The 24,373-nt window shown below is 37.7% G+C and overlaps 1 protein-coding gene across 1 annotated transcript in view; it reads left to right on the top strand.

The window, feature by feature from the left end:
• The first annotated feature begins 5,336 nt into the window (after positions 1-5,336).
• The window catches only part of LOC138709952 (uncharacterized), a 38,597-nt gene continuing 19,560 nt past the window's right edge, over positions 5,337-24,373 (top strand). Inside the window, exons 1-3 of the mRNA XM_069840637.1 lie at positions 5,337-5,408; positions 11,796-11,992; positions 15,542-15,692. Of these exons, the coding sequence (XP_069696738.1) occupies positions 5,337-5,408; positions 11,796-11,992; positions 15,542-15,692 (420 nt within the window). The remainder of the gene's footprint in view (positions 5,409-11,795; positions 11,993-15,541; positions 15,693-24,373) is intronic.

Raw genomic sequence — 24,373 nt, 5'->3', positions numbered from 1 at the left:
ACCCGTCAAAGCCATTTTTTAGCCGTCCATTACGTTGAAATTCCGTCAGTTTTGACAACACGTCCTGTTGGTTACACTGGGCCATCTGATTTTATATTACAGGCCGTGCAGACCACGTGACTTGATTAACATTTGATCGCGAAGGGCGGCCTTTCAACCAAGTTTTGAATGAATGGGGCCGTCTATTGCTTATCTTATGATGTAGTACTGCATTATAAGATAAGCAATAGACGGCCCCATTCATTCTAAACCTATTGTATTTCTGCTTATCGGTTAAAACTACCAACAAAATGAAAACTTTCAACCAAGGCTTTTCAACTACAAGAAAGCCTTGCCTTTCAACCACATACATTAGTTGTAAACAGTGACGTCGCCAAGATCAAAGCAAAGGGGGTGCGGATGTGCGAGCTGTAAAAATGGGGCGGGAGCTGGAAAAATGTGGTACATAAACGTAGGCGGAGGGAGAACCGTTTCCTTGGGGGGGGGGGGGAGGGGGCAAAGCAAAACCATAGAATCCCGATATAACGACTTAATACTATTATAAAATCTTAATTTATAGTCACAGTCTAGATGAAATATATACAATGATGGAAGAGTGGAACAGAGAAAAATTCTCTCCAGCATTGGGGTTTGAACCCGGGTTTTCAGCTCTACGTGCTGACGCTCTAGCCACTAAGCCACACCGGATCCCCATCCCGATGTCGGGTCGAATCCTCTCAGTTTAAGTTCCACTTCTTGGGTTTCCCCTAGTGGCCTAACCTCATGCACTGCGTCATATACGTATGGCAGTGGCACAATGTCCACACATGTGCAGAGGTGCACTCGTTATGAGTGACTAAGTGGCCGGGATCCGACGGAATAATCGCCGTCTTAAATCACAAAGGTATTATTTTTGCATATCACATATTACGATGTACCGAAGTACATGTGATATTTCAGTGCAGAAATTCTGCGTCATCATATGATGATGGAAGAGTGGAACAGAGAAAAATTCTCTCTCTCATCGGAATTTGAACCCGGATTTTCAGCTCTACGTGCTAACGCTCTATCTACTAAGCCACATGTGATTCGCATCCCGATGTCGGATCGAATCCTCTCGGTTTAAGTTCCACTTCTTGGGTTCCCTCTAATGGCCTACCCTCATGCACTGCACTGAAATATCACATTCACATAGAACATTCTTCTTATACTGTGGTTCAAGCAGATGTAACGCTATTTAGTGATGGAATAAAAGCAGGATTAACGTTGATTTGCATTTAACTGTGAATCGTGTAAAATGTCGAATGTCATGTACAGTTTGAATAATGGCTAGGCCTACTTTTTATTTCTCACATTTATTGAAATTTGTTTTACACTCTTACGGGAATATGTTTGTTTTTGTTCTTAAAAATTACATGCTTAGTATTTTTTAAAATAAATTTCCCAAATCAGGACTTTAAATGTCCTTTGTGGTGCGAAAAGGGGTGCTCCGATTTTTGATGGGATGCTTGCGCACTCTTTCGCACCCCCCTAGCGACGTCCCTGACTCTATAACAGATAAAGTAATATAGAAAAAATTTATTCCTTGTCACATTACAGTTGTCAGCACTTCACTTGTCTTCTGAAATCATGGGTCGCCCGTGTTATTGAGATGCATACACTGTCATTGCTATTCCGAGTACGTAAATGAAAAATGAAAAGCGAATGGAGCAAGACGTGCAAGATGATAGCATACAAAAATTAAGGCCCTTTACACACTTGAAGAGATCTCGCTAGCGGGAAATGCGTTACGAGAAAATTAAAAAATTGATAACATGGATTCAAATGGACGTCCGCACCTGGAAGAGATTCTCGTTCGAGGCGAAAACTTCGAGCGAGTTTCTTGCTGAAATCGGTAGCTCAGCGAATTTTCTTGACACATTTATCAAAGATGTTTGACATTTGTACTCTTTACGGCGATTTAATGTAGAAGAAAATGAAGAAGTAATATCTTAGATCGTACTATGATCTATATACCTGTTTTTTCGAAAGATGGGACATGACAGGAGCATTGCGATCGGGAAAACAACTGAATGTCACATAGCGTGGTAGGCCTGTTGCTATAGCAACAACGGTTGAGTTGCCAAACTTACAGTTCACACGTGCCGAGTGCTTAATAGCTCTCTTGGCGATATTTATTGTGCACACAGTGTTAGCATTGGCACGTTTCGTGTTTGATTCTCTGTCGATTTTTGTATTGTTTTCTTACCTTCGCGTCAATTGTCAATAAATGTTTTAACGTTAGCTATCTTAACGTTAATTGCTAGCTTCCGTCAACTGGCAGCGTGGTATTCCATATTGGCAACATAGCACTGTAGTTCTAAGTTCGGCCGCATAACTGTCATGTCCCTTCTTTAAAAAAAAAACAGGTATAGGGTAATATCCAACGAGCTAGAAATAAGAATATTCTCACTTCTAGCTCGTTGGTAATATCACAGGTGGCGAGGAATTGTATTGTTTTTATTGACAATGAGGAAAGATGACTGGCTAATAGTCTAGATATATATGATCTAGGCTAATAGTTGCAGTCAGAAACTTATCGAACTTGTACGATGTCACCCGTAGGTCTATTTATATGATACTTGGGATGAAAACTATAAAAACACGAAACTTAAAGAAGAAATATGGAGACAAACATTAGACGATCTGAAAATAAATAGGGCTATATTTTATTTTTATGAGGTTTAATAGTATTAATTATAACATTTGAAATAATGTATCTATATGTCTTAACAGTTTACATAATTTTAATCAGAACATAGCAAAGAATTCTCTATCATATCATGAATGGCACAACACTGAGGCGGCCTATTCAACCTGAAATAACGCCTAGACGTATCATCATCATCCAAATCGAAATCAGCGACCGAAACTCGCCCTTATCTTCGTGAGATACAATGTGATTTCCAGATAAATCCGGTTTTAATTTTAGTCCTACTTTTTCTTTTCATTAACAAAATATGTTCATATAACTCCATTTCCTCAACTGAATATCAAGATTCAACATAGCGTTCGAACATAATTTGTAAAGTGAGAAAATATACTTATGGGAGGTTACATATTTAAGTACGACACTATACGAAAATACATAACCTGCAATATTTCCCCCTACGAGTGTTTACATAGAAAAATGGTTTCTGCATGAAGGCAGTGCATAGATAATCATAGCAAAGTGTGATCTGTGATAGCGAGAACTCGCTAAATGTGTGGAGGAAGGCTTTTCACCTCTTTCTCGCAACAGATTTCTCGCTAGCCAGATCTCTTCAAATGTGTAACGGGCCTAACAGCGTGTTTCACGGACGACTAGCTTGATAAGCTTCAAGCCCATCCTGTCATTGTTGACTGACAGGTGACTCAATCTGATACAACCAGGTCCTATACGCATACGAGTAGCCTGATAAGCCTCAAGCCCTTTCTGTCATTGTTGACTGACAGGTGATCCATTCTGATATAACCAGGTCCTATACGCACACGACTAGCTTGATAAGCTTCAAGCCCTGCCTGTCATTGTTGACTGACAGGTGACCCATTCTGATACAACCAGGTCCCATACGCACACGACTAGCTTGATAAGCTTCAAGCCCTGCCTGTCATTGTTGACTGACAGGTGACCCATTCTGATACAACCAGGTCCCATACGCACACGACTAGCTTGATAAGCTTCAAGCCCTGCCTGACATTGTTGACTGACAGGTGACCCATTCTGATACAACCAGGTCCTATACGCACACGAGTAGCCTGATAAGCCCCAGGGGCCCGGAACCCTTATGCGCCTCCTATATCATAATCGGAAACCTGTATTACCCCCAAGACATCACCTCAGCCTGTTTTTGCTATTGCAGATGATAGATGAAATGGAGAGGTGGAAGATGTACCCCGACAGGAGTACCCCGAGAAAAACATGTCTATAACGTCTGCTTTGTCCACCGCAAATCCCATCGCGACCTCGCCGGTGATCGAACCCGGACCTCCGGAATGTATTACCAGCGGGGGCGATTAAATAGGCAGACTTTCGGTCTGCCAACAGGCGGTTCGGGTTCGACTCTTGGTTTATGAAAGAATCTATAGTGATACTTGTGGCGAACGAGATTGCAGTTGTGGTTTTCTCTAGGTTCTCCTGTTTTAGCCATGTTATATCATTCCGTCGTCATTCCATATCATTTCCCGAATTCCGGCTGGCGACGCACGGAGCGATCTGGTGTAATGGTGAGTGACATTGCCTGCTCGAAACCTGAACACACAGTGAACCTTAGTGTAGTCAGCCGATGTGGATTTGAAACATGCCTAGCTTGAGAGTTAGCGCAATAAATCTTCTAAAGTAGGTAGCAGTGTTAAGTCGCAGCGCTTCCCCTCCTGAAATTCAATTCAACGTCCCACTATAATCATCTTCATCAGCTTCGAGAGCAGAGTAACAAAACAGCGTTTTACATTTTGTGTTATGAACAGATAGTAGTGGTAGGTCAGCAGTATACGGGCTCAAGTGCTAGCTCGCGGCCCCAGTTCGATCTCTAGCAAGTCGTGATGGACAAATCAGACGTTGCAGTGGGTTTTCCTCGGGGTATTCCCGTTTCCCTCTATCAGTCCACCAACACTATTCACCTCCCCTTCATTTCATCTATCATCTGCAATAATAAAAAATAGGCTGGGGTGAAGTCGTGGAGGGTAGTACGGGTTTCCGATATTGATGGGGCTCCGGATCCACAGGTCTTATGAAGTTACTCGCCTGCGGGTGGGATCTGGTTCTATTAGGACTGAAATAGGATGGCCCACCTGTCAGTATCTGATTGACGAATGCCATCCAGGCCGCCTGTCGGACTTGGACAATCACTGCAAATATAGGGAGCACAATTGGCCAGAGTAAGCACACATAAGTGCACCGACCCTCGAAAAGCCAAGCCAAGTTTATTTGACGACACTTTCAATTGCGGAGGTTATTCGGATTTGCTGTTAAGACGTTTAGGAGGCAGGCAAGTAGAAAGGGTGCGGTCAGCAGTCCCCAGGATGAGTGGACTATGAAGCTATTCTGCTCCTTGGCAGGAATCGAAACCCGTGACCGTGGGGTAACCCTACATAATGAAATACATTTTTACTGAAAGTAGGAACATTTGGAATTTAAATAAAAGAATACACAGATTGGAATACGCGGTAGCGAAATTTACAGGCAGTCATCAAACATCAAATTTATCTCTTTACATGATCAATAAGGTTTCCGTTTCTAATACGTTACCTAGCAACGGACTATAAACATTACTCCGTACCGCGTTCCTCACTGACACTGAAGATATTTGACAGTGGAGAGTCTAATTCGGATTTTTTAAATGTTAACTAGACGTGAGAAGTTGCTTATCCGCCCTTGGCAACAACGGCGCTACGATCATCACCTACGTAAGGTATGCTTGCTCATAGAGTAAAGAGAGGCATGGTCGTGAAAGCAAACTAGGATACATTAAATAAATTATCAGAGCAAATTTGATACAAACTTTACGCCATTTATTTTCATTTATATACGATTACTGTAGGCCCATAGGTAATGTAAAATAAAAAAAATGTCATTTTGGATAATTTATTAACTTAATTGCGGAAATGTACAAAAGTCAGATTTTGATACACCGTAATTATGAAATTGTAAGACGGTAACAGTAATTCCTATTTACCGGCATAGCTTAGGCGGTAGTGCATTTGCCTGCTGATCCGGAGCTGCAGTTGGACGCGGGTTCGATTTCCGCTTGGAATAATTACCTGAGTTTTTTTCCGAGATTTTCCCCAACTGTAAGGCAAATGTTAGGTGAGCCTTGGCGAATCCTTAGTTTCATCTCGCCAGATAACATCTCGCAATCACCAATTCCATTGACGCTAAATAATCTAACAGTTGATACAGCGTTGTTCGATAAAGGAATAAAAAATGTATCTTCATAGAGTTGAGCAGGAGAATTTGACTGTACCTATACGCTGTGTTAAAATTAGAGTCCTGCGTTTGGTTACTTTGAGTATAGGTAAGTTAGATGCCTTCGCTTGCAAGGAGGGCTCGACTCGTCTGCCCGCTCCGTTTTGTGTGTTACATCTGCTTATTAGTATAGACCAAGAGGACTATATGCATGTACAGGGACATCATTTTATTTTTACTAACTTTTTAAATATTAACCTGGCTATACCTTTCTATTAACAATTGAAACAGGAAACATCGTTTGCTACCCCTTCCACGACTGGAGTTCGATGATACCGGCGTAAAATACAAATCACTTTACTAGGTATAGGAGGGAAGAAAGGTAGTTCATCCATTTATGTAAACTAGGAAATACCTCAATTTTGAGTTTGATAATTTTCATTACGTTTTTGTTTAATCAAAATACAGTACTGTATTAACAATAAGTGTTTTTACTCACGAATTGAGCTATCCATTCGGACGTATTAATTATGCAGTGTATATTGTACTGTTATAGCACATTAGCGTACAATATAGAGAATGAAGTTAAATTGAAAAATAATCATAATATGGATATTTAAACACATTTTTGAAAATGGTGGCCGTTCATTTCGATACAGGCTTCAGTTCTTTTGTGCATATTATCGCACTATAGACTATTGTACCTAATTCCAATTACCAGTTTCGTCCTTCGTACGAGTAACTCATGTTGAAATAATTCCGTATCTACTCTATAAAAGAATACCTTACGTACTGTAAATTCAGTCTTCACTTCTGCCCGATCCGAAAAGATAAAATTACTCAGAAATGCTATCTACTGTCCGTTCAAGTGGTTTTGTCGCAGGGTCGTAGAAAAGGGGTGGGGGATCACGTGACAGTTAATTATTTAACGAGGCCCTTTTATTTAAGTTATTTTAAACACTTGTATAATATTACGTAAACGTCCAATTCCTAACAGAAATTAATGTTTTCAGAAAAGGGCTAAGAAAGCCCAGCTACTAGACTTAACAGAGGGGCGAACAGAAGCAGGTGGGGAAAACCGGGATGCGACATAGGCAAACGGACGACAGTACCTGTGCGAAAATATGATTCAATATTGAAAGCTCTTTCGTCACTGGAAAACGATAACATATTTCTGGAACGTACTATACTCGCTAACTCAGTACTGCTTACGCGCCCTCGGCTCTGGTCGTGAACGGTTGGAAGTTTACTAGTAGAAGAGGTGGGACTCAAGTACATTCAAAAACTCAGGTACAATAAAAATTGAAGTAAAAATGAAATGATGTCCCTGTATATATAGGCCTACAGCCCTCTTGGTATAGGCCGAAGACGGTCTTGTATAGGTAGGCACTGAGCAATGAGAATGCTACTCACGTACAAACTACACTGTTATGCGTATTTAATAACAAAATACGTATTTATTTAAAGCCATCTTGTGTACAAAAGAAAATTATTCTTACAATAAGTAAAAGGCATCTAGATTCTATATAGATAGGCCTAGCTTTTTTGTTTCACAATACCTATATTTTAACCCAAAAAGTAAACGCCAATGCTCATTATTTTTCGCCTATTTACAGAGTTTTTAATATTTAATTGCACTTTTAAAAATAAATAGATATATTTTATTAATGCGAAATGAGTTCATAAGTAAATAACATGATAATTTATTGAAAGGATTGAAATCTGAATATTCACAATTAAAAATCAGTTTATATATATATATATATATATATATATATATATATATATACACACACATACATACATACATACATACATACATACATACATACATACATACATAGGCTCTGATATTTCAACTTCTGTTCATATAGAAATGTTTGTAGGTTGTTTTTGTCTCCATGTATTATGTATTACCGTCTCTAAAGCCAGATTACAGAAATTATGACTAGGCCTACTTGTTTTATACGTGAAATTGTAACTGGACACAGCCTATGTATGTAGGCCTACAATCTATAAATGAATGCATAAATAAATTATGTAAATTACAATAATACAATAGAAACAAAATTATTTACACTGACTACTTTCTTTACGAGTTTCGATACATTACAACGAGTGACTGTAAACATTTAAGTGTTTCTCCTTCGTTCTGATAAAATACATTTTCTTCTTTTCTAATGAAGTGCTCTCTAACAAATTCTTCTATTGGAGTACTCATTTCTAACTGTCTAGCTTTGTTTTGCTTTGACATTGTTCGCTGAAGTGTGTACGCTGCGCTATACTCCATACATACCTACACTGTTGCGCATTGCTCGGAGGCTTTAGGTCAGCGGTCATTAGAACAATGCACTCTCGGGCTAGCGTCTCTTACCAGTGGATAAGTGGTGTACTAGCGTGCATCCGTGGCTGCTGGTGGGTATCCTTTCTCCCTCTTCCTTCTGTACGACAGTGCATATTCCGATACACTCCCTATCCGTTAGCCATTTCAGCGAGTACTGACGACCACTGCTTTAGATAACCAACCAAACGCAGGACTCTAGTTGTAATACTAGTACGGCTTTGTGACTTTTGTAGGTGTCAACCAAGAAGGGCAGTATTAACTTTAACATGCAAGTGACGAGAGCAAAGCGAATGACGTACAAAAAAAAAAAAAAAAAAAAAAAAAAAAGCTGGAGTCACAAAATTCGCTGTTGCTACTACTTCATGAAATAAAAATGGAACAAAAAGGGAGAGCGAGAAAAAAACTCTAGATTCATTCCACAACCTTCAGCTGTAAGTTCATGCACTCCGGCAACATTCGTATGGGTAGTTCACGACAGTCTATTTCCTCTGAAAATGGCGATGAGAGATTACTGTGCATAAAAATCAACCATCTTGTTACATTCACTTATAGCGTGGAAATAAAATTATGTAATATGATATTACAGTAGTTTTAACGCAATAATATTAGTCTATGAAAACATTTAAAAACACGGCAGCCTGATCACAGTTTTATCAGCTACGTGTAGTGGTCACGTACAGTAGGCCTACATAGCGATCTACGACCGCGTCAGGAATGAGTAGAACGTGTGCAACAGAAGAAAGCGGGTTTGGCTCTTGTTCTTCCTTGCACATGGGGGATAACGATCCCTTTTCTCAATATTTATATAGCAATCCCTCGAGAGGTGGCTGCTCTTTGCAATACACAGCAATCCTGCCTGGGCCTGGTGTACTATCTTACTAGTGTCCTCGGAAGCTCTGTTCTTCCATCCAGGAGGACCAAGTTCAACTCTTGACTTGACCATGATTTGAACAAAGCAGACATTACAGAGAGATTTTCTCGGGAGTACTCCCGTTTTCCTTTCTCATTCCAGCAATACTCTCCATCCACTCTTCATTTCATTTATCATCTGCAAAAATAGGCAGCAGTAGTCTGGGTCTCTGATGCTGATATAAGATTTGAGGAGCTTGGAGCTTTGGGCTAGTGTCCTGCAAGACGTTACAAACTTCGTCTTATTTCATATGAACATAGGTGGAGTTATGGGGGGTGGGGAGGGACACTGTCCCCCCAAAACTTGTCTGAACTCTTTTTTTTTTCTATTAACGTTAGAAAATATCGAATTCAAAAGATCTTATTTGCTTTTGTTTATAATTAAGCTTCCATGCTTAAATTGACGAATTAATATCTTCAGATCATGTGTCTACACTGTAATACTGATTTTAAACTTCTGAATGTATAAGAAATTCTATACAGTACCTCATTAGAGGAATGGAAGCACTGTAATGTTTGTTTTGGAACAGCCTATGTTTAGAAGTCTGCAGGTGTTCAGGCCGCCACTTGGGGACGTATGAATAACATACTGCACGACAATCCAGAAAAAAGAAAAGTGATCCTGGTATAATGTGTAAACTTAAAGACGAGATTAAATAAAATAATTGGAGTTTACATTTCATAATGATATCTTCAGGAAGGTAAGCTTCATATAAGAAAGTTTCTGTTAGCACTGTTACGTAGTTTCATTGATGTATGCACGTGTTTCTGTATGAGAGAGAAAAAGAGGGAGATTGTTTTAAGTTATGCCCTATTAGGCCTATAATTTGTAGTACCTAGACCTCAGGGGCGTATATTGCGGGTGTTTAAGGTGTGCGCTGGACATCCTGTAAATTCTGTAATCTCATTTTTTATTTTAAGTTGTTTTATATAATGCAACAATAATTTTAATTTATCACAATTTAAATGCGTGGTAATCTCATTGGAAGTTGACGTATATAGTTCAAGACTAATTTTAATTTATTACCATTTAAATATATTAAATGCCTGCTGGTTAAATGTCCACACCATCCCCAGAACGGCTTTCGTTTTATAACGTACGCTCTGCCTGACGAAGTGGGATGAGTTCTGGTCTGGTTGTCTTGTCCGTACAAAAGAACATCCCCTGCTGAGAGTTACTGCTATAATTCTCTGCGCGCGCAAGATGACATGGTGGGGATACTCGCTTCTCTCAAGCTCGCAGGTCGTCCTGTATACAGGCAGCTCAACTTGTCAATAGCGTTACAAAATATTGTGTTTGACGTGTGTGTTTACGTGAATTTACTGTGTTTAGATTTTACTAGGGTTCATAGTTGTGTGCCAGCGCAGTGAACAATTTAAATTACTTATTTAATGATAATAGCACTTGCAAATGTACACTGTAAAAGATATTTTGCAAAAGCCATTCTCTTCTCGCCCACTAGGAAATTACATGTAGTGAATAAGGGTAGACCTACCCCGCCACTTCCGAATTTAGTGCAACAATATAAAACAAAAAGCGAACAATACACTAGACATTTTTCTATTTCACAATATGAAATTGTAGAATAGTTAGCGAGTTGTGGAACTTCAAACAGGTTATTTTGTTGGCCCTGGTTGTTTGATCATAAATAATGCAATTTTGAATAACGTTATTTGTAGTTGCCTCCTTTCTCCGGCATTTGCAGGGCAGTCATTGAAACAAGGTGATTAATTTTTAAGAAGTTGTGGTGCGAGTACTTTGAATAATATTTAAATGTCATTTTCTTTTAATTTTATGTCATTTTTCCATTAGTTTAAGGGCATTTTAATGATCATTTTAAGTAGATTTTTAGATCATCAACATCCGCCCCATAGTTATTATTTATAAAGAATACTAAATTATGTATTAAAAATGGCAGTTAATGTTGACCCGATATTTCACTTAGGCTTATAATAATTGTGCGAGATAGACCAACTATATATTTTTAACAGAACACCCAAACTCCAGGTTCAGCATACACCACTGCTAGACCTACAGTTAAAGATGTGGTATAGAAGATTCCTGAGACTTTCACTTATTGCAATGATTTCTCCATCAAAATTTGTTGTCCCATATCCAAGAGATCTATAAAGTGAGAAAAGACACACCTGTACCGGCACCTTGTTCCCTGGAGATCAAGGATCCGTCGGTGTATAAATTAAGCCAGTTTTGTGGAGGGTACCTAATATTAATTGTTTCTGAAGACAACTGTTTCATTATTTCAGTGTTTACTTCTGATTTCAGTATTTCTTCTGTTAAATTTAGATTATATTCTATATTTAATAGAGTTAAAGGGTTTGGTTTAATTTGTAAGTTTTCTTTTAAATTCGGGATGTTGATTATCTGTTTTAATTCTTGAACCATGGATATGAAACTTTTTTGAGTTGTCATTTTGTGATCTTTTTCTAAAGACGGTATATTATAAAGCTTACTAAACATTATCTTTGCAGCCATTCTTATTACTGTTTCATTTCTTAAGTTTATGTTCATTTTTTTTGTATAATTTAAGATTTCCATACATGACCCTTGAGTTTAATTTCTGTGGAGGTAAAGTAGAATTTCGTAGAGTCTAAAACTTATTAGGCATGATTTTACCCTAGGTACAAAGTGCATTACCCGCAATCGATGTGGGTCCACCACCTTCTCGAGGTCACGTGTGTTGCAAACTAAAAAAGCAGCAGAGTGAACAAGAGAGGGCTGCACGTATCGAGAGAGATAACTGTCGACTGCTGCAACGCATGGGAACTATAATGCGGAAAAATCGTCTCGACAACCACTGGGTCACGCCCCCTCCCAGGTATTTTCTTTGTTTTGCTAATAGGCCTACAGCTATATTTTTAGAAATACAAATTTTTCAAGAATCCATTAGAATAGGACACTTTTTTGGGACTACTGATTTTGATGGTTTACTATTTCAGATGCAAATTAATACCAGTAACGTGAAACTTGTAGCAAAGCAAGGTTGAAGACCATATACTTTGCTGTCAGTGACTTGGCAAGCTTTCAGATTGTAAAATTTTGCTATGCTGCACTTCACATTGGGTTAATTGAATAAAAATTAGTGAAATCTTTCACTTGCAGAAATTTCAGGTGACAACTGAACAAGACTAAAATAATAATTTGCAGTTTAGAGTGTACGGAATACTCATCAGTTATTACTTTTCTTATTCAGTAAACACTTAACATTTTCCAGGTATTACTTATCAATGAAAGATAGCTAGAGAAGAATAAAGAAGTGTATATAGTATTTGTGGACTTAGAAAAGGCATTTGACAGAATGGATTAGAATAAACTGATGGAGATCCTAAAGAAAATTGGAGTGGATTGGAAAGAGAGGAGGCTGTTCAGTAACCTTTATGTGAAACAATGAGTCAAAGTCAGGATAGAAGAAGAAATGTCAGAAGGAAGCGAAATAGGGAGAGAAGTACGTCAAGAATGCCCTTTATCACCTACCCTGTTCAACATCTACTTGGAGGATTTAGTGAAAAACTGTTTTCAGAACATGGGAGGAGTGATAGTAAGAGGAAGAAATATAAAGTGCATAAGATTTGCTGATGATATGACGTTGTTAGCAGAAGAGGAGACGATACTAAGGGATATGCTACTGGAGCTAAATGACAGCTGTGAGCAGTATGGGATGAAGATAAATGCAAATAAGACAAAGACCATGGCTGTCGCAAGAAAAATAAAGAAGGTAAACTTGCGAATTCTAAATGTGGCAGTAGAGGAAGTGGACAGCTTTAAATACTTGGGGTGTACTATAAGCAGTAACATGAGCTCCTGCCAAGAAGTCAAAAGGAGATTATTATCAATGGCAAAGGAAGCTTTTAATAGAAAAAAGAGCATTTTCTGCGGACCTCTGGAGGAAGAACTAAGGAAGAGACTAGTGAAGTGCTTTGTGTGGAGTGTAGCATTATATGGGCAGAAATATGGACATTACGACGAAGTGAAGAGAAGCAACCAGAACCATTTGAAATGTGGATATTGAGAAGGATGAAACATGTGAAATGGACAGACAGAATAAGAAATGAAGCTGTGCTAGAAAGAGTGGGTGAAGAAAGAATGATGCTGAAACTGATCAGGAACAGGAAAAGGAATTGGCTGGGTCACTGGTTGAAAAGAAACTGCCTTTTGAAAGATGCACTGGAAGATTATTGAACGAGAGAAGAGTTCAGAGCAGAAAAAGATATCAGATAATAGACGACATTAAGATATATGGATCATATGCGAGACAAAGAGGAAGGCAGAAAATAGGAAAGACTGGAGAAAGCTGGGTTTGCAGTGAAAGATCTGCCCTTGGGCAGAACACTATGAATGAATGAAAAGAAAACTTTTATTCAATTGGAAATCAGTGATTGCTTTTACTGGTCAGTAATAACTTTAAATGCCAAGTAATCACTTATAAGAGTTTACTGGCTTTTATTCAATGGACCCAATAACTTCCACCACGCCATGGTGGCGCAGTCCTAAGTATTGGGATTATAAGGCAGACAACACAGGAATTTTCTCCGGAACTCTGGTCCACTTGTGACATCTCAACATTTCTCCATCATCATTCATTACATAGACCCACCGCCTGTGGTGTATTCTGGATAGTCTCTGATGAACTAAGTTGTCTACATTTTTTGGCACTAGCGATATCTATGAGCCACATTAGTAGTCAGGACGAATAATATCATTTTTCACATAGTTACATTCAATGACTGCAACATAATTAAATAAAAATAATTCATTACTGGGAAATTTTACATGAAGCAAGTAAAGCGATTGGTTTGGAAGTAAATCCCGAAAAGACAAAGTATATGATTATGTCTCGTGACCAGAATATTGTACGAAATGGAAATATAAAAATTGGAGATTTGTCCTTTGAAGAGGCGGTAAAGTTCAAATATCTTGGAGCAACAGTAACAAGTATAAATGACACTCGGGAGGAAATTAAACGCAGAATAAATATGGGAAATGCGTGTTATTATTCGGTTGAGAAGCTCTTATCATCCAGTCTGCTGTCCAAAAATCTGAAAGTTGGAATTTATAAAACAGTTCTATTACCAGTTCTTCTGTATGGTTGTGAAACTTGGACTATCACTTTGAGAGAGGAACATAGGTTAAGGGTGTTTGAGAATAAGGTGCTTAGGAAAATATTTGGGGCTAAGTGGGATGAAGTTACAGGAGAATGGAGAAAGTTACACAACACAGAACTTCACGCATTGTATTCTTCACCTAACATAATTAGGAACTTAAAATCCAGACGTTTGAGATGGGCAGGGCATGTAGCACATATGGGCGAATCCAGAAATGCATATATTGTGTTAGTTGGGAGACCGGAGGGAAAAAGACCTTTAGGGAAGCCGAGACGTAGATGGGAGGATAATATTAAAATGGATTTGAGGGAGGTGGGGTGTGATGATAGAGACTGGATTAATCTTGCACAGGATAGGGACCGATGGCGGGCTTATGTGAGGGCGGCAATGAACCTTCGGGTTCCTTAAAAGCCATTTGTAAGTAAGTAAGTAAGTATGTTTCATTTGCAATGCTGAAAAGCTCATTGTAGAATAAATTTACAATGCAGAATGAAAATATGATACATAATACAGTTGTAATAAATTAATAAGTGTAAATTCTGTTTAAAACATTAAAAATGCGTTTTTTAATAGCATTAGTCACTCCATTATGAAGCTCTTTCATATCTTGTTAATTATAAATTTCCTCTCTTTATTACGTTTCCTAGCAGGCATTTTAGTCTTTTGTAAAAAGATCAGAGCTGGGGTCAAGTTACCAAGTTGGTAAGTTCACATTTTACGAAATAGCAATTATTACAGGTATCCTACAAGCAAAACTCAGCTCAGACTCCTTGCGCCGCGCATACTATACCCCTCTTACCCCTCTGCAGTAGGCGGGTTCTTTAATAAGCGGCTACTAGTACAGCTATAACGGCTACGGTTGCGGACATGTGCACTCAAAGAGCAGCTGTAACAATAACGAATTAAGTGAATATAACATTACAAGATGTCAACATCGTCTCTTTCTAATCACAATCGGTATCTATCTTCACTGGAACTGTCCTCATATTTAAATTAAATTAAATTGATATTTAATATAAAACGCTATGCAACTCCCTGACTCTGTAACAATAACACGTGTTCAGTTGAGCACAAGAAGATAATACGTGCACATGCACATAGCGTTGGTGGTGTGATTGGAGATGGGGAGCATACGTCATCTGTGCGAGACAGTCATGCCCGCTGGTTTCTGCGCACTGAGTTTTGTTTGTTGGATGGCTTTAATATTAATAATAACGGGAATTAAGCTGGAGGCATTCTTTATAGCATTTCATTTTTTGTCTCAGTTTCTTAAACAGGGTTGGAATTTACTATAATCCTGAACGAAGTGAACCCCAGATCCAAGAAGACACTCCCCCTGTGACCTGCTCACGTGAACCTCTGAGCAGGAAGGAACGCTGCTCTGCTTGCAACCCAGACAGAATAAAACCACCAAAGGTACGTCAAGTGGAATGGTAGGAATATCACTTCCATTAGGTATACATTTATTAAACATTTTTTGTAATTATTGAGTGTTCCGCCACAAAACAGACACACTTTGCCAGCATGTTTGGATGGTCATTCTAAACCACAAGAGTTCATATACATCGTAGATCGATTCTGCTTTGTTCCCAAGGTATTGGACTGAAATGCCAATATACCGGAGTTATCCTATGAACACTTGAAAAATACTTTGTTTTACACCTGCAATGCATGATTTACCGCGTGGTGTCGTCATATTGATTCATCCAGACCTGATCCTCTGCCTTCCTGTGTTGTTCTGCGGCCTCCTCAGATCGATGGCATCTGTTGCAATTCATGCTGCATCCTCAACCAGAAGAACATGCAGCTGTCGATTCCACGACTCACCAAGGCGCCATCTATCCAAGGGAGCTACACTCTCTGTCACCTGCAGTCCGCTTATTAAAGCCACTGTGGCTTCACTGGATATGTGCAGCTCCTGCAGACTGATGTTGCCTGTAGGCAGATCCTGGAACCACATCTGCCCTGTCCTCCTGTCACTGTTAAGATGATTAATGAAATGATACTAATGAAGGTGAAATGAGTCCGAGGTCCAATGCCGAAAGTTATCCAGAAATTCTGCTTCAAATGGTTGAGGGAAAACCTCAGAAAAAACCCCAGGTAACTTGTCCCGGCCAGGATTTGAATCTGTGCCCGCTTGTTTCACAGCCATGAAGGCTAACCATTACTCTACGGCGGTGGACTCATGTTCCTCCCTTAGGCTGAATAAAATGAAATTTGAAAAATTTAGCACATTTAGAATGTTAGGTCTTCAATTGTAATGTAATTTCATATCAATAAATCAAATGATTATTACATGGAAATCGGAGAGCTTTCATAAGGACGTCTTGCACAACAAAGTGTTCATATTTTGGGAATGAAGCTGAGTCGACCCATAGTGTATGGCGAGTTCTTGGCATCACTTCATTTCACCACTTTGATCTGATTACCTGGTTGGGTTTTTTCCGAGGTTTTCCCCAACCAAAAGACAAATGTCTGGTAATCTTTTGGTGAATCCTCGGACCTCACCTCATCTCACTACATCTCGCCAAAATACTGTAGAAAATTGCAGAAAATTGTAGAAAATTATTAAACTGTAAAACTGTAAAAATTATAAAATATTGTAAAAATTGTAATTGTAATATTGTAAAATTTTGACTTGTTCCACATCTTAAAGCTTCATTGCTCATGTAAGATCTATGGAATACAATAAATGAATGAATGAATGAATGAATGAATGAATGAATGAATGAAATCCTTTTTCTTAGAATGACCATCCAAACATGCTTGCAAAGTGTGTCAGTTTTGTGATGGAACACTCTGTGTCCGTTTTAATCATACTACACTGTTTCTTGAAAATTTAAACACACAGGTGTATTTTAAAATAAACTCAAAATGTACTTTATTCAGTTATTTGCTATCTCATATCACTACAAGTAATCATATTACTTATAAAGAGAACCTTCCAAAACTCTTTTTAAGTCGAAATCTCCTTGAAATGCTCTACATATGTAGATAGTGGAAATTAAAGTTCAATTAAAAAGATTAGGTGCCAAGAAACAGTTTTAATAAACAGCTTAAAGCCTGCGTTTAAGCAGCCTTTTCGTCCGGTTCTTGGACACATTTTCCTCATCAGTCAGCTCTGAAGACAAAGAATAAACATTCTATGACCCTCTGTATCATACCGAATGTGTATTAGCAGAATATTAGGAATTTCTCTTAAGTGTTCAAGATAATAGGTCTACAAAACACAGTTCATTGTAGAGATTGATCTCATTAAATTACAAGTTTTAAATTATAATTATCTACCTATACTGTGAGGCCCACAGTAGAATCATGGTGAAAGTATTGCACTGCATGCTGGAAGGTAACACTTTCTATTTCCTGATAGGATCATGGATTTTTTTTATTTTAGTAGGTTATTTTACGACGCTTTATCAACAGCTTAGGTTATTTAGCGTCTGAATGAGGTGAAGGTGATAATGCCGGTGAAATGAGTCCAGGGTCCAGTAACTAAAGTACCCAGCATTTGCTCATATTGGGTTGAGGGAAAACCCCGGAAAAAACCTCAACCAGGTAACTTGCCCCGACCGGGAATCAAACTTGGGCCACCTGGTTTCGCAGCCAGATGCACTAACCGTTACTCCACAGGATCATGGAGTTTTTCTACTGATCTAATCCTCCTGGCCGCACATTTCACTCAGCCTCTAACGAAAGTATCACAGATATTTCCTTGGGGACAAATGCAGTAAGCATATAGCAATAACATCTCTACTGCTACTCCATACCAATTCTCATGAGGTGGGAGTCTTAACATTCAGCTATCCTATTGGCCTTTCAAGACCTTAAATGGGATAGTTTTTTTTACCTCTATTGCAGTGTAAAGAGTGACGCAATGATTTACCTTCACTAAAAATGAGATTACTTAGGTACTAGTAAAACATTTCACGTTCTATTTCAAACGTATTTTTCATGTCTTACAATTGTTTTGGTACCCACACCATTACAGTTTTCACACATACACAAATTTACAATTGTGGAAAGTTTGCCTGTTAAGCAGGACCAGAGTTGCAACTCACACTGCCTGTTTGCTTATGGCATTATGACAATGTCAGAACGGACTGGGCCATGAATAAACTGTAGGTCTCTCTGTTTACATTAGTCATTTTCATTCACTTCAGCTAATCAGTGGCATTAACTATGTTCTTTTACCAAGTTGGAATACTGACTCACCAGAAATTAAACTCGCATCCTCGAGTTCGGATATGCTATCTACAGAGTGAAAATCCCCCTTTTTATCAAATGTTGTAGAAGGTTACACCCTCAATTCGGAATTTCCCTTTTAAAATTTCCCTAAATGGAATTAAATGTTCCACGGAGCAACAAAAATGGTCAACAGACTTGAACTCACATTACTACTCCCATAGCCTCAAAACCCTTCGCAAGAATACCTTTCACATATTTTCCTGCTTTCATTTGGTTCACATGAAGCTACTGTGAAATTTGCTGAGGATTGCTCATAAACAGCTCAATAGTCATTCCTTCTTTTGTTGTCTTCACAGCAATCTTACTTTGCTGTCAAATTTATTTTCTAAAGACTTCCAGTACAAAGTCCTTAGTGTGTTGTGCTTCATGGTTGTATGTTTAGATTTAGTGGTGTTGTGCTTTCTATTCAGATTGTCGTTCTAAAGCCATTAATTTTATGCGCATATTACAAGTAATAGAAAGTTTATAAATTTCGCTAAAGACAATTCACAAATGATTAGGGAAACACGGAAATTTTACTTGAAGCAAGTAAAGCGATAGGTTTGGAAGTAAATTTCGAAAAGACTAAGTATATGATTATGTCTCGTGACCAGAATATTGTACGAAATGGAAACAAAAAAATTGGAGATTTATCCTTTGAAGAGGTGGAAAAATTCAAATATCTTGGAGGAACAGTAACAAATATGAATGACACTCAGGAGGAAATTAAACGCAGAATAAATATAGGAAATGACTGTTATTACTCGGTTGAGAAGCTTTTGTCATCTAGTCTGTTCTCAAAAAATTTGAAATTTAGAATTTATAAAACAGTTATATTATCAGTTGTTCTGTATGGTTGTGAAACTTGGACTCTCACTTTAAGAGAGGAACAGAGATTAAGGATGTTTGAGAATAAGGTGCTTAGGAAAATATTTGGGGCTAAGAGGGATGAAGTTACAGGAGAATGGACAAAGTTACACAACGTAGAACTGCATGCATTGTATTATTCACCTGACATAATTAGGAACATTAAATCCAGACATTTGAGATGGGCAGGGCATGTAGCACATATGGGAGAATCCAGAAATGCATACAGAGTGTTAGTTGGGAGACCAGAGGGGAAAAGACCTTTGGGGAGGCCGAAACACAAGTCGGAGGATAATATTAAAATGGATTTGGGGAAGGTGGGATATGATGGTAGAGACTGGATTAATCTTGCTCAGGATAGAGACCGATGGCAGGCTTACGTGAGGGCGGCAATGAACCTCTGGGTTCCTTAAAAGCCATTTGTAAGTAAGTTGTAAATACAAGATTTCTTTTCTATCTCCTTTTGTATCAAATAATTGTCTATGAACATTCTCATAACTTATGTGTTGGTTCCTGTACCGTTCTAAGCAATTTTGTTTTTGGATTGTTTAAAGTTTGTGCAATGTACAAAGTATGTTTAACTATTATTAAAGGTTCTGCTTCATATATTATTGTTGGTTTCACATAAATTTTGCGTGTTTTGTTTAATGTATCCATTGAGTTTGCTGTTAAACTTAATTCCTTCTTTCTTCAATATTTGCACTTACCGGTACTTTTAATTTTCTGCCTGTGATAGCTTTCGCACAAGCTGTTCTTTAAAAATTTATTTACATAATTATGATAACCTTTAGAATTAAGTTGTTTATGCATTTTTATGATATAAAGTATGCTTCAGGAGAGGTACAGGCCAAAAATGTTAAACACTCTGACTGTATTCTTAAATACAGCAATAATGTTCATTTTATACGGACATTCAAATTAACTTATTAGTGGAGTTATGCATTTTGTTACTCTGAATACAAGTTAGGTGTAAGCTTACACCGATCATACTAGCTTCGTACAGAGAGCAAGTTGCAAGTCAACAGTTGACGCTTCAGTGAACCAAGCAGTCTTCCTGCATTCACCAGTCTGTGTGTCTAAATCTGTTTATTCATCTGTGTAAGTCGGTGAACAACAGGAATGCCACTTGTATTTAATAACAATAACGAAGTATAAGTTTAAAGACAACTTATATGCAATAAGAGATCATTTTTACTAGGGGTAGAGGAAACAAAAAAATCAGGAGCCAGCCGCTATATTTTTAGGAGTCACCACATTTCGTCCAGACAAATAATGAGGAAACCATCTGAACTAAGGTAAAGATACATTTACTGAAATATATTAAACAATATTAAATATCTATGCAATGCAAATACGCGCTCTCAGACGCTCTGAACTAATTTAGGACAATATTTTGAGATGCATAACAAATGTAGCAATATTAATTTAAAAAACACATTCGAATTTCTTCCTACAACCTCTTTTGTTAACATTAAGTATTAGTCGTAGTAACACAAAAGAAATCGAAGTCTTAAAAAATTCTGAACTCAAACAATTCAGGTGCCACATAAAATTTTTTGCAGCCCTGGCTACCTCGCACCTGGAATTTGTCTAACCCTTATTTTTACAATAACTAAAATCCATCTAGATACTTTATACCTGATTAAAGTTTGGAATTAACAAATGAAAAATATATACATTTCAGCACAAACTTAAAATAAAACACATTATGAGGGCGTGCTGTATGAATCTCTACAAATTACAATGAATGACTCTAAATTCAAATGAACAATTTTTCCTTCTTTCTGATAAAATACATTTTCTTTTTTCCTAATGACATGCTCACTATCAAATTCTTCTATGGTGGCACTCATTTCCAACCACATAGCTTTATTTTGTTTTCATATACCGGTACTCATTGACAGCAGACCTGAAGTAGCATTGGATGTAGTCAAGCTGTACTCCATACATATCTGCACTGTGGTGGGTTGCTTGGAAGCTTTAGGTCACCAAACGCAGGACTCTACTTATTAGTTAGAAATAGACTTTTGCGTATTCCATTGTGTCCTGGAACTCAACATTTCCAATGCACATACAGATTCCATTATCAGGGCTTATAGGTATGGCCAGATGGGCTCATTGCGCATGGCTACCCAGTCACCTGGAATACCCCAAAGTCAATTTCTGATCACATTCACTGTGAACAAACAACTTATTAGTCATTACCACGGTTGTATCTCTCTAATAAGGACATCAAGAGGAATCTGAAGAATTTTAATTTATTATACAAAATTCGAAGTAATAAAAAAACTGGTTTTCAGGAAAAACCAGTTACATAATTAACATAAAATTAATCTCGCTTTGGCACTATTCAATGAAGGATAAAAAAAGTTGCTCTCACTTGAAGTAAGGTGCTGGAGGAAAGAAAAAAGTAGGTTAATTATACAGGTCACATTGTATTGTACTGTACAATATATAATTCAAACATTCATTTGAAGTCCATTTTTGTTTATTGAATTATGAATAAATACTTCAAGTTCATTTATAGAATTAAACAAGTTTTCCTCAACATCTGGTTACACTTGTTTTGAAAGCTTCAGAAGTGGGCTGAGGGTTCTGTTAAATCACGACCATTCTCTTCACTGTCTGAAGATTCAGGATTGTTATCACTTCCAAACAGCAGCTCCTCCTTCCCAACCCAACAGCTGCTGCAGGTTCTTCTGGGATTATTTCCAGCCACTATTTCTTTGACATCTGGACAGTATAGAAGAATGTGTTCCAGATCTTCATCATCATTATTGGACCACAGACAATTAGGATTATCAGAAATGTGAAATCGGCGTAGGTACAATTGTGTGACAATGTGACCTGTTCTGCTCTTGTTAAAAATGTTTGAACATGTCTGGGCAGGTTTTGTACATTTCCAGGTCATTTGGTTTCTTTTGTACAGATTGTAAAATTTTTCCTTTGTCAGAAGAGAGCCAATTGTTGATCCATAGATTTATAAAAAGTGAGACTTTATTGAAGCAAAAGCACTGGATAGAGATATCACCTCAACTGTGGCTACTAGCAATAGGCATCTATAATGAACACCGATCAAAATACCCCTCATTTCTCGCGAGTGAATAGACTACAGTGGACTATAGTGGACATTATATTGTCAGCAAACAGAAGATTACATTATGAAGATTAAAGATTCTTTGACATTTCTGAAGTCAGCTTTTTAGAAACAATTTATGACAGTGTTGTGATGTTTCAAGCCTTGCTTCGACAAGGATTTAAAAGATTAACTTTAATTGAACCTTCAAAGAGATGTTATTCAATTGTCGTTAGTAAAATGTTTTAAATTCTGAACAACTCCTTCGTCCATTGCACCACTGAGGTCATGTGAGAAGATATTATAATGCACTTCAGTTGAGAAATCTTGTTGTGAGCAGTATATTAAATTCATTAATGACGAGCAGGATTTTATTCTAAATTTATATAATATATACTAGTACGTCTAATGGTGTAAGCCATATTAAAAAAATTCATTGGCCATCAAAGTATTTTTTGTTAATCTCATATTGTACAGGAGTATAAAAAATTTTGCTTTTACAGACTTCTTTACCATTGGTATGGAAAAATTTTCAGAACCAGACTGCCCCTATAAAAACTTTACTTTTTACTGTTTTTCCATTACTGTGCTTTCATCCTTTAAATGTAAAACTTTTGTTTGACATACACTTAAAAATAAATGAAGTACCATATTTACGTGAATCTAATTCAACATCGAATCTAATACGCACCCCAAATTTGAAACTTAAAATCATAAAAAAAAAGAAAGAGTTTCTTTGAATATAATGTGCATCACTGGCAGGATATACGGTATTTATTTACATTTATATTTAATGCAACAATGGATCTGTACGTAAACTATCAGAACACAGAATTTATACAATTGGACTATTGTTACATGAAATATGGTAAGTAAATATTTGACTCACAATATTCACTAATGCTTTCATCACTGGAATCCTCGGAGATGTCTACGTTAGTAGATTCATTTCCTCTTTCCCCATTGCTCCAGAGCACATCATCTTTGCTGTTGTCCAAAGCATTTCTTGAATGCTTTTACAATCATTGGTGTGTTGATGCTTTTCCATGCTGCAGAAACTCAGTGTGCAACGGCGTGTAGTGCAGCACATTAATTTTTCCAGTCAGGGTCAATTCACTGTTTGGTTCACAAAACCATTTTTCGTAAGCTTATTCCTCCTGAACATAGCCTTGAAAGGTTCATTTATACTAACGTCCAGGGCCTATCATCCCTCCAGGAATAATCACAAGTCATTGCCTAGGCTGTATATCTTCTTTTTTAAGTCATCAGTAAGATGGCCACGAAATGCATCCAGTTAAAGTATTGATGGTGGATTGGACAGTGTTCAGCCAGTCAAGCATTAATGATTCACTCATCCATCCCTTCACTTGGTTTCGAACAATGACGTCATTTTTAGTGGTTTTGGGGCACGTTTTCCTCTTGAAGATTAAAAAATGGAGAAGTTTACACCAATCTGCTGTGATTGCCAGCATTACTGTTACGTGCTGTTTCTTGCACCCTGAAGTTTTTATGGTAACTTCTTTTGCCCCTTCTCAGTAATGTAGTTATGTGGCATATCAAACCAAATTGGAGTCTCATCAGCATTGCCTATTTGCCCCAATGAAAAATTCTTTCTCTTCCGAAAAGTGAGACATACTGCTGAAATGTTTGTAATTTTTCCTCAAAATCTGCAGGAAGCTTTTGACATACTGTTGTAAGATGTAGAGATAAGCCCGTCCACAGCTAGCCTTAAACTCTTGTTTCATTATACCAAGAACTTCAGTCTCCTCTTTTGCTTTATTTCTTATGGTGTCACTGTTCACAGATTGCCCATTCTTCCTTCTTTCACGCACAAATTCCAAAACTCTTTCTTCAATTTTAGGATGTCTTCCTTTGCGAGGACCAGTGAATTTCTTCCTACTAGCTTTAGTTGCAAATAATGCCAATTTCT

The sequence above is a fragment of the Periplaneta americana genome, chromosome 12 (genome assembly GCF_040183065.1).
Source record: "Periplaneta americana isolate PAMFEO1 chromosome 12, P.americana_PAMFEO1_priV1, whole genome shotgun sequence".
Lineage (NCBI taxonomy): Eukaryota > Metazoa > Arthropoda > Insecta > Blattodea > Blattidae > Periplaneta > Periplaneta americana.
Note: the sequence above shows the minus strand (reverse complement) of the source record. Positions and strands in the feature narration are given on the sequence as shown.